A 12,172-nucleotide genomic window follows, 5' to 3' on the forward strand; every position below is an offset into this window, starting at 1 on the left:
TTTGCCAGAGAAGGCAGGGTTTTTAATTAAAAGATCAATTAATAACCCTACCTCTTCAGCCAGATTTGAAAATGAGTTTTCACTGCAATTAAGAAATTGACTCATCAGTGCATGACTTGTCAGCTTACACACAGAGAGACACTGTTCCCCACTGCCATCTGTGGGCTTCATTGTCCCGATTATATAAATATATATTTTTTTGTCAGTCAGGAATGGTTACACTGCCAAGATTTATTAATTCATTAAGATTTCTATTCAGAACAGCTATGGAACATTGTGTTCCTTCTTTTTATACCATGGAAGGCATATAAATAACTGGCTTAGAGTGCTGGACTGTGCAGCAGGTTGACAGCACCAGGATTCAATCTATTGTTCGTGTTCAACAATAAATGGTTCAAGGTGCACAAATCCTTACCTATCTATGCTATTCACACAAAGCTAAAATGTGATTTGATTAAGATGATGTTCTTAAGAGAGGAACTCTTTTGTAGTATATGTATATACACACTCAAGTGACCTCCCACCGTGTAAACAAGAACAACATTGTATACAGAAGTAGGCTTCTAAAATATTTAGCCCATTTATAGAATTTAATCATACAAGTGAAATTAAGTGTGAAGAAATGTCACCACATAGGCCAAATGAGGATGACATAGACATATCAACGATGAGAGCGTTATCAGAAATAACAGAACATACCACACATACAGAAAAATACCTCAAAGAGTCTCTTCATAAAAATCTCATACATTCATACGCAATCTTTTTCCAGTGTGATACATTGAAACATGGAACTTAGCAAAAAACACATACTTTAATTATTGTGACTCTTAAGGAACTTTGCCATTTGTTAACCTTGTGACTTATCTTGAATCTTTCCTAAAATCGCAGATACATCAAAAGGATAAAGTTAGTGATCATCAATCTATTTCGGAGAATCAGAAGCCACATCATACTTTTTTTTTTTTTAGAAGATCAAGACTCCACTCATTTATTCATGCACGTCATGCACCAAGGAATCCAAATAGCAATCAAGACAAGAGCTTTGGAGAGATGTAGAAAGATGGATTTACATCCAAACAGCTCGAGGGTACTGGCTTTAACTCTACTTAGGATTGGATCAGAATCCAATTCTCGGAAGGCTTCACTTTTGAATTGTAAGCCACAGTATTTCAATGGATACAGCAAACTGTCGACAAATGCTCAGCTGAGACTTTCCCCGATTTTAAAATACTTCCAATAACAGATGTCAGTGAACTGGGGAATGAACATTTATTCTACCTTTGATCCGGCCTTCACTGATCCAAAGCACAACTGCACTGAGCCTGATCTGGACATAGAGTCCACTGACACAGTATTCAGGACATGTATTTTGTCAGATGTAAATGTGGTGTACAGCAGTACAGAGGTTACGGTGTTCAGTGATTCTTCATAAAAGCAGCAAATCCTAATCAAGCGTGCCCTCACTCCTCTGATAGTTGTTTATTTTCTTGTCATTATTTGACATTGTAATATTGGGTGGTCATGAAGTTTCGACTCCTGACCACAAGTAAACAGGTTTTGCCTCTTATTTATCCGAGATGGCCATGACTCCCCAAAACAACTCTGTCAGTGGAGTCAGAGGTGCATGTTGCTGGTGTATCTACCAGGGCAGGGCCTGAATTACAAACAGAACCGTGATGCCTGGGGTATTAAAGAGAAAGGCAGGGTAAGAGGAACAAACAAAAGAGCAAGTGATGTAAAGAATATGAAGAGTTCACGGCATGCTCCTGCATTGCAATTATTTTCAAAAATCTATCAAGAATAAAGCTGTAATTGCTTACAAGCAGGTCTTATGTGCATGCTTATAATTAATTAAAAATGATCACAGCTTTGTTGGAAAATTACAGTGAGTAAAAAAAAAAAAAAAAAAAAAGAATGAAAAAAAGCAAGACGCTCTGTTTTTTGTGTGTGTGTGTTTTTTTAACAAACAGCCGTTGTGAATGTGTGAGCAGAATTTGTAGCTACAGGGTACTGGAGGAGGAAGGAGGCGTACAAAGAGCTGGCAAACTGTGAAGTATAGAGGCTATAGTTTTTCTTTACAAAACCAGTGAAACATACATATGTGGATGGAGACATGGTGTGGAAAGACAACAGTCCTTTCGCCCCAATCAAGCCAAAGAGTGTAATAACCATCAGGAGTCTCAGAGAGTGGATCGCCGCAACAATGATGCATTGGAGGCAATACAACTTTCAAATATGTGTGAAACACAAAGCTTTGACAATTTCAGGACGCAAACAGACTTTACTTATACAATGCATTTCATTACTGTAGCAGTCTCTTCACGAGTCACATGATCACTCACATCTATCCAATTCCAGCCATGCAAGAACATTTTGACGCATGGCCACGGCGAGAGGGGATCCAACAGCCAACTATGGCTGGAAGACCATTTCCACCAAATGCATCACATCCTCTCTTGCTGCGTTCGCTGACTGACACCAACTCTGACCTCACCAGAATTGCAGCTCCTGTATAGCTATCTATCTACAGCAAAGACATATGCACGCAAGAAAAAAAACAAAAAAAAACCAGAGAGAGAAAAATGTTTTCTCGTTAACGTGGTGTTAATTCATAGTTCTATTTTTTTTGACTCATTTATTTTGAGGGAATTTACATGTGACAGCTTTGTGATTATTACATGGACAGAAAGAGACGATCAGAACATCTGCTGTGGTTTCCCGCAGCTTTAGTTAAAGCGTCTGAAACAGTGATGAGCAAATAAAACGTAGCACGGAAAGACAGTTGGTTGTCTGTGTTCCTTCCACGTGTGACTAAAGTTTGCGCAAACTGTCAAATCCCATCTCGCAACGTGATTGTCTTCAAACTGTGCCGGCTCACTCATTCAGTGAGAAGTGCAGACAACTCTCAGAGGAGGGACACGGGTCCTCAACTAAAAAAAAAAAAGGTCAATCGCTCATGATTTCTCATCTTGAAAGAAAGAAACAGTTTCTGTTATTATTGTATTTATACTGTCAGTGATGGACGCCTTCGTTCGACAACAAGGTGGCTTCATTAATTAATCAAACATAGCCTTTTTATCCCAGGCGGAGGTGTTCCACGGTGGTTTCCTTTCCATTCATCCCTCCGACTCAGCCACCTAGATGTGATATTTATGCTTTTGAGTCACACTGTGCACTGAGAATTTCAGCCAATAACGGCACCCACCTGCAGTGAAGATGAATATGTAAATTTGAAAAGTTGGTCGGAGATCAAATTTCATCAGGTGAAATCGCAGCTGAAATATCCTTTCGCCAAGCGGGGCTTTTCAGCCAATCTGATTCTCGCGCGACCTTCTGGATGGCTGCCATCATTCGGGTTCGGCTGATAAAAGTATTCAGTTGCCATTCATTTATCACTGAAGTCATAAAGGCAAGAAACTCACTCAGGGCTGTAATTTAATTAATGCGGTCTGATCAAGGTAGTGTTTTGAGCCTTTGAGAAATTAAAACTGAGGTTACATGGAGCAGAGTTAACACTTAGCACAGTGACGACGTCTCAAGCATTCTGCCTCCAACTCACCATATCACAGAAAGCCAAATGGCAGGCTTAGTGGCTTGGTGTTATTAAAACTGCAAATATGCTGGAGCTTAATTTTATTTCCATTACTGTGGTTTGCTTATTTTAATTAGTGGCCTTAATCTGCAATTAGCCCAGAGGTCAACTATACTCTTAGGTTGGAAAAAAAAATGCATTGTTTTAAAAGAAATCGTTTGGATGGGAATTTAATTAGACTGTTAACTCATGAAAGGTCAGTGTCACTCACTCTCCATGCTGTCTGACTAAAATGATGTTCATGACAATTTCATTTTCATGCTAACAGCATGGCCAATACTGACACTGTAATGAAGCTGCACATAATAATGGACACTTCATGTGAGGGTGTTTTGATGGTTTCAACAGGTTGCGTGATTAAACTCATTCCCACACCGATGGCGTTCCTCCCAAATGCACGTTGGTGGCCTGACATCAGGAGCAACTTGGGAACTCAACAGGCAGAAATGGTGATTCAACCACCAACTTTGGGACAGGAAAATGACCTGCTCTACCACAGTCACAGCCTCTTTGTTCAGTGATGAACTGTTACTGCAAGGCATGGTGGAGGATTCTTATATATGTGGTCAGCCATCAGTTTGCAAATCTGGCACTCATGCTTGAGAAGTCAGTTGTTTTGGCTTTTCACAATGATGCATAGCATTAATCAATGTCTGCTACTGGCAACCAATAAAGACCTAATACAGACTTCTGGAGAACTTTCCTCCAGTTGTCGCATACTTCCATGGGCCTCATCACGTTGAGACCTTTCAAATTTGAGGGAGATGACTGTGGTGACTGGTGCACTTCTACTGGAGCATAAATCCAGCTTCTCTTTTTCCTGAACAAGCTAAAACCCCTTCCAAACAGACATTCCACATCGTGGACTGACAAGAGTGTGAGTGACACCTGCACGATTTCCCAGGGGAACCTAAATTGAACAGCTGTATGAATATGAGTCCACGCAGTGTGATATTTGTAATAAAGTTAATTTCTTGCTTCTTGCTATGTAATTATTTTCTCTTGTTGAATTCCTGCGTCAGCCAAACACCTTCATCTCAATTCAGGAGGTGATACGCACAGCCCTCATAAATGCCTCATGCTCCTGGTGCCTGATGTGACAGTAGAGCATGAATGATACAGTAGATTGGGATGGGGTCCAAATGCGTTCCTTTTTACTTCACAGAGGACGAATTACAGGAGGGTGGAGAGAAAGCAGTGAAGAGTGGCCACCAGCTGGCTGAAACTCTGCCTGCTGTGGACGTATCAGCCGCTCCAGTGGACAACTTTACTTCATTTATACTGCCTTATCTTTAAAAATGAGCACGTGTCACCAGTCACTGTTCAGACAGAAAAGAGAAAGAGGACACCTCAAAAGCTGAAAGTGTTTAACTTGTGCTTATTTAAAGTGTTTATCTCTTCGTATATGTCAGAGCATATTGAAGAAAATATGTTGCAGGACATTGTAGGATGGGTGCAATACAACACAAGCTTCTCCCTGTACTGAATTTAAACATAATATATGATTTATAGATGACATAGAGTAAAAAAAAAAAAAGAATTCTTTCTTCTTAATCCCAAAGCAAATAAATAAAAAATATCTCCTCCACTATGGGATTGTGTGAAATATTGCATTAAAGGAAAGTCATAAATTGTTTTTAGAAATCATATTTATGAAGTGCCAAATATATATTTAGACCATTCTTCTCTGCGGTACAGGTGAATAAGAGAGAATGACTACAGGTCAACGCCAGAGCAGCTCAGGCCCACAGGCAAATACAGTCTCAGCACTTGACTAGCTCCAGCACACTCCCACCTGAAGTATTGCTCCAGTGCCCAAGCTGTAGTGACTTTGTCCGACAGCATAAGAAAGCCTTCCAAATCAATTCACTCAGTTTCGGCACTAAACTTGCAAATGTGTGCTGTGGTCTCACTATAAAATTCAGCATCGTGCTATGACATGCCTTATCAATCATTGCAATACTCCTTTGTTCAGGAACAAAGACACTGCCAGCTGTCAAAGCACTTTTCATCCTTGAACCCTTGTCTCAATGGAGCTATAAATAACTGGCCTCTAAAAACTCAGCTCAGGCCCAGCTCATTAGAGCCAGGCATTACATAGAAATAATGGCCACAAGACTTGGTATAAAAACGGAGCCAGAAAGAGTTCTGTCTTAAAACTTGAAAGTGGGAAAAAAAAAATAAAGCATATATATATATTCAACACTGAAATACAATTATTCAAGCTTACATGATTTGGTATGAAGATATGTCTTTGTAATTGAGCCAAGTGGAGCCTTTTTTTTTTATTTCACTTGTCCTCCTCCCCCCATCTGTAGGTAACAGCCTGAAAATCTTTGCCAAAAACTGAGATTTAGCACAGACCATCTACGGTATGTAGAAACATCAATGAATAACAGTGAAGTAAAGGGGCACTTTGGAAAAAAAAGAGGGAATTGCAATGATTGTCAAGCACCCATTCCTGCACCTACTTAAAACTGGTGATTTCCATGTGACCACGGTAGCTGAAGCCCAGTATCATTCATTATTGCCCTGGCTCCTCATTACTGTCTCCTCATACTTTTGAAAGACTCATTACCTGCATAATGGAATAGTGCTTAGAACAGTCAGACCTTTCCTTGGTGTGAATTAATCACCTACACGCACGGACAAAAAGGGAATTCTCACATTAAATATTAAGAAACACTGAGCTCGAGCTTTCTACTTTTTCAAACTTTGAGAAGGTGTACTTTCTTGAATTGTACCGTCAGGGATGTGACACTTGTATCGTTGCAGCCTGCCCCATTGTCTTTCATGAGACGGCAGGGCCAGTGTGCGAAAAAAAATAGAGAGCGAGTCGGAAGAAAAGAGATGTACTTACAGTTGACTGTGACTTTTACTGTTTTGGTGTCAGGAGAGGCAATGTCATTTAAAGCGCTGCATTCGTAGTCTCCAGCCTGGTCCCTTGTGATGCCAGTGATGTTAAGATATTCGCCGTTGTCATGTTTCTTGGCTGGAAATAGAAAAATGGAAGCAAAGTACTTATGGCATGTACACACTGAATTCAAGCAGCCTTCAAACAAATACACATACGCACATTTCTAATATGTAGCACGAGTGAAACCCCTCATTTGTTTTTAATAGTTCTCAATTTTAAGCCTGAACAGGAGCGATAACATTAGTTGTTATATTGAACTGCTGATTAACATTTTGGTGAAAAATATAATAGAACTGAACCAGCTGTCCATTGATCAGTTTATATTAATACAACGAGGGGAAACAATTTGCAGTCATCCGGTCATCATTTGCTCAGCTCCATAACATGCAGTCAGAGCCACTTCCTGGAAGACAGACAGATTCCATGGCTTGATGCACATGTCAGTAATTTTTTGACAGATATCGGTGCCAAAGCCTGAGCGAATTCCACAAATGGCATTTTGCCCTCATTATAAATAGTTAGGTGCAAATTTCTTTGTAAAACACTTCAGCTCAACACTCCGGTCATGAGGAAATTATTGCTCATGTGACAAATGTATTGTCATGGGAAAATACCATGGTAACTACACAAAGAAAGAAATAATGAGAGGCAGAGTAACGTCCAGTACAATTTATACTGGACAGTAACCTGAATCATCAAGAATAATGAATAAAAGTGAATTTTGTGAAGTTAGACAGTATCTATTATATTACATGAGATGGACGTTAACTGAAATTGTTATAAAGTGAAATGATGTGCATATGCACTGGTGTAAATCCAAAACAACAAAAGCCAAGTGAATTAAGTTTATCTCTGGCTATATGGGTATGTCCGTAAATGTGTTATTCGCTATGATCACTTTGATGAGGAACCAACTTTGATGAGTAGGAAATTAATTGACAACATTTTAGGTGTCTGATCATTTCTGTATTATTTCAACTACTGCACAGCTTCTGCTTTTAATGACAAAAAGGAGGCATTCTGCACACTGATATTAAATAAAACACATCCGAGGTGAGTAACAAGGTACAAACATTTGATTTTTATAAACATCTAATATACACGTAGCTTATTTTCAGCATATTTTTCGAGCAACCTTTACTTTTATTTGAACATAAATATTACATTTTTACATGTCCCATTTTCAAACCAGTTTTGTCTGTTTAGTTTTGAAAATATGACAATCAAAATTACAACAGATGCTTTCCCTGCGGAAACAGACACAAACAATCTGAAAAAAATGTAACCACACTCAACAGACAGGCAAGAAAGACAGATGAGTGTGAGAGCTTTGACAGGAAGAACAAGTAACATGGCTGAGAGGGAAGCAGATAACACTGGCGACAGAGCAGATTCAGTGCAGCAATACATTCCCCATCCACTTAGGAGATATGTTTGAAGATGTCAGCTCGAAGAAGAGGAATGTCCTTCAAAGGACTAGTCTATTTCAGAGCTTGTACCTTTTTACTTTCAATTGAACAACGACATTTATTAAGTACTTTGTAAAAAAAAAAAAATAATAAATTTTTCTTTATTTGCACAAAAAGTACAAAACTTTCATCTCAAAATCGACATTAGAAATTATCCTCCTTTTGTTTTCTTTTTGTAATAAAGTTATTAAGGACTTTTACAAAGGTTTCTGGAGATCTTTGTGGAAAAACCTGTGAAAATATGCCACCTTACTGTAACTTCTGTTGTATTGTTACTGCAACATCAACATGGACGATATACAGATGGCATAACACTAAGATAAACAAATGCTTACGTGAACCAGGCATTCATGCTCTGGACATTTTAAATGACAGGCTATTGTGGACAAAATGATGTGTGATTATTTTAAATCAATGCACACGAATTGGAAAGTTTTTAGACAGACAGACAGACAGACAGACAGACAGACAGACAGACAGACAGACAGACAGACAGACAGATAGACAGATAGATAGATAGATAGATAGATACAACCCTATACCCAAATCACACAATCCCACTCCCACACCTCCCACCATCCCTCCACCAACCTCATGCTGGGTTCCACTGTATTAACATAATAATGTGACAATAAAGAACAATTGTACTATATAGTGTAGACAAAATATTGATTCAGTTTGTCATCACTGAATGTAACATACTTTAAAGCACAAGTTAACACATACCATAAGATAAAAAAAAAAAAAAGCAATCAGCTCTAACGGGTGAATTAGAGAAACAATCAGTTAAAAAAAAAAAAAAAAAAAAAAGGAGTCAGACACGGATGACGACAACCTAAAGGCCAGCAGCAAACGATCACACTTTAAGAAACATATTCATTAGTAATGATAATGTGTGGAATTTTCAACCATACCAGACATTGAGAATTACTCCTCAGTTTAGTTAGATACTTCAGCTAGATAATTGGACTGTATCTGTGTCTGGATAATAAATGGTTATAGGATCCCAGCATGCAGCTCTGTATATGTATAGGAGGGAATGTGGCAGAATCTCCCCAGACCACAATTAATTTCCAACCCAGTGGTGCTCAGTGTGAAATCTATTTATATGTCTTTTCAGGGTGGCAATAGTGGTGTTGAATAGAAAATGCCTGGGAAGATTTAGAAGGCACAGGGATCAGGCAGAGTGCACAACAGAGCAAAAATTGAGCTCAACACACTGTTCAGAAAGCCATCGAGACCGAGCACTGACTGCAAAATCTCATGAAAGAGGAGCTGGAATCAAGACAATCTATGCTTCAGGAGTTAAAATGCTGTTATTCTGGCGTACCAATCTCTCCTGCGACTGAGTTGAGTTCTTATATAATGCTGCTCATCCTTTATTCTGCAATGCTGGTGGCTTTTTATCTGTGAACTGCTATGTCCAAAAAAAAAAAAACAACTTCAAACTGCTGTTGTCAATAATGAGATTTCCTGTCTCTTCTCACACTGTTGTGGTGAAAACAATGGGGTCCATGAGTCTTGGCACAGACATTGGTGGCTGCTCAAACAACAGCAAAAGAAGGACAATGTTTGAAAAACTGATCCACAAGCAAGCAATGGATGTGTCTGAAAATCAGCCCAGTTAATATGCCAAGAGAGCGCCGGGGCGGAGATGGAACACAAAGGGCTCTATTTTCGGCTGGGCATTGCACTACTGAAAAAAACATTTTTAGTCTAACTTAATCTCCCGAGGGTGGGAGGGTATATCCAGTACAAAGAATGTCAATATAGCGATCAAATGATGCAGTGTTAAGTTTGATGTTAAAAATAACAAGCATTTGTGCAGACAAGGTTATCGTAACAGAGTGGAGAGGAACTCTTCCCTCTTGTGTAGTATCTGTGACTTCTTTCATGATGTGTTATAAGCCAATGTATTTTCTGAATAACATACTCATGTACTTGACTCGCGCATACAAGAGGTACATCTTGCTGCTGTCAAAATCAGTCTCCATGTCAAGGCTCTTTACATGAGAACAGGCATCAGCTACTTAGTATAACACTTTTTTTGTTTCAAATTTATTCTTGAATAAGTCAATATATTCGAACTGAGCTTGCACAGTTTGGCTAAACTGTGAATAGGACTTGCTATAACTTTAGTGCAAGTAAGTCATTGCCTAAACAGTAGTTCTGCTGAGACATATAGCTTGAGTTCCATAGCAGGAGCTAAAGTTTTGACGGATGCAAAAGGGGTCACAAATTATCTGTTTCACCGAACAAGTAGATCGACTGTGAAGTCACATACTGAAGCCAGAAAAAGACATCATATCTTTCTCATAAAGGTGAAAAAGAACAGTGAAAGAGGTTTGGTTTGAGGGAGAAGAATAGATATAGGGAGTGCTTATATTATGGCTCACTGCGTTAAAGTGCTTAGAAAATGACATTGCAATTTCAATGAAATTAGTCAAGCAAAACATTTTTGGTTCAGTGACACTGGTGAAAAAGGAATCTGGTTCTTTTGTAAACTGAAGTGAAATGTTCATTATATTGTTCTTTATTCACTTGTTAGATTTGTAATAGTACCAATTAAACGTTCTTATCAATCCGACACTAAAAGTAAACAGCACGGGTGTCCACACCACACTATTGATCCATATATGCTAAATTAATGTTTTTTTATTGACTCATAAAGGTAAACATATTTTTCATGTTCATCAAGGATTTTTCTTTTTTTTATTTCAGTATTTGTTTGCAGCAGGGCAGTATCTATATCTCTTAAAATAAAACTCGGCACAGGACATATTCCGTTTGACCATGGCCAGGTATGAGATGCCATTTTAGATGAAAAACCGATTATCTGTCAAGCACCGGTGGTTCTCGTCTGTCAGGTGGAATCAAATAACACAGGTGACATTTTTTAACAACAGTTTGTGTAGTCACTGTTTTTGCTGTGGTGTGTCTACTACAGCTCAACTTTTTGCAGAAAAGAGGAATTGGAGCTGCAGGAGTTCTACAGTGGTGGGTGGGGCAGCCGACTCTTGTTTTTGTTTCCTTATACCTTTTGTTATTTAATCTTGTGTTACATGGCATTTAATAAGTTCATTGCATGTTCCTCAGAGTCTCTTACAGAACAGTATTATTGACAAATGATTTTGTGACATATAGCTTTTTGGTTGCTTAAATACCACATTCCTAATAGTAGTTTGTTGATAATAATTTCTGTCCTTTTCGAATGATTAGATGGCAACGCATGTTATAACCACATAAGGACAAAATGTAACATTACCCTAAAGTATGAGACTTGTACTTTTCTAATAACCTTTTTCTTAAACTAAAAAAAGCAACAACAAAAAAACATTAGTTGCAATAGTGTCAATGTACCTGTAATGACTGAGTACTTAAGAATTTAAGCAGTTCATTTTTTAAATTTACCATGCAATGATTTAAAAATTGAAATGACACACAGTCCAGATGATGGCAGCATCAGATCAGAAAATATTGTCATGTGTCATCGTAAAGATGAGGTAAAATCTTTGTAATTTATGCAATAATTAGGCTTAGGTTATGGGTAACAAAGCACCAAAAGCCTTGTTTTGTAGTACCTGTTAGTATATGTGCCTGTTAGTATATGTGACAGATTGTGCTCCATAAACCAATGATCAAGCGCAGAATGTTCAGGCGGTTCTTCATCTCCAAGCTGCAATGTGCATCACAATTACTCATTTGACATCTGAACAAGACACCACTGAGATCATGCATATTCTTTTAAATCAAACTGTACGTATGGCAGCTTTCTATGGATACTTATGCATCATTATGGGCTGGACTTTGGCTTGCTGATTTAATACTTGCACTATGTCACACAGCATGTAACACAGCAGGGTTATTTCTTCTGATTTAGCCTTATGTTGTTACAACTTGTTGATGTCTCCTCCAAACAGGAGCCATATGAGCTCCATGTTATTGACCAGCCTCTGTATCACAAAAAAATCAGTGCATGTAGTTTTTTATAATTGTCATTGCAGACCTTTAGACTCCACCATACAGTACAGTACTTGCACTTCATGTTTGACCTGAATACTGCCCTTAATGTACAGTCCCACTGCATTTCCATGTGCTTGGGAATTAAGCCTCGCAGAATGTAGAAATCCAGTGTTTGATTGTGCTTTTTTAGCAGGGCACTGAAATCAAAAGCATTGTATGAAGTAAGTA

General features: G+C 38.5%; 1 protein-coding gene across 1 annotated transcript in view; it reads right to left on the reverse strand.

The window, feature by feature from the left end:
* Positions 1-12,172, reverse strand: part of negr1 (neuronal growth regulator 1) — a gene marked incomplete at both ends in the record, with an annotated part of 138,872 nt that overhangs the window by 49,545 nt on the left and 77,155 nt on the right. The window contains one exon of the mRNA XM_080506526.1: positions 6,456-6,587. Within this exon, the coding sequence (XP_080362652.1) occupies positions 6,456-6,587 (132 nt within the window). The remainder of the gene's footprint in view (positions 1-6,455; positions 6,588-12,172) is intronic.

The sequence above is a fragment of the Blennius ocellaris genome, assembly GCF_963422515.1.
Source record: "Blennius ocellaris genome assembly, chromosome: 12".
In the NCBI taxonomy this organism is placed as follows: domain Eukaryota; kingdom Metazoa; phylum Chordata; class Actinopteri; order Blenniiformes; family Blenniidae; genus Blennius; species Blennius ocellaris.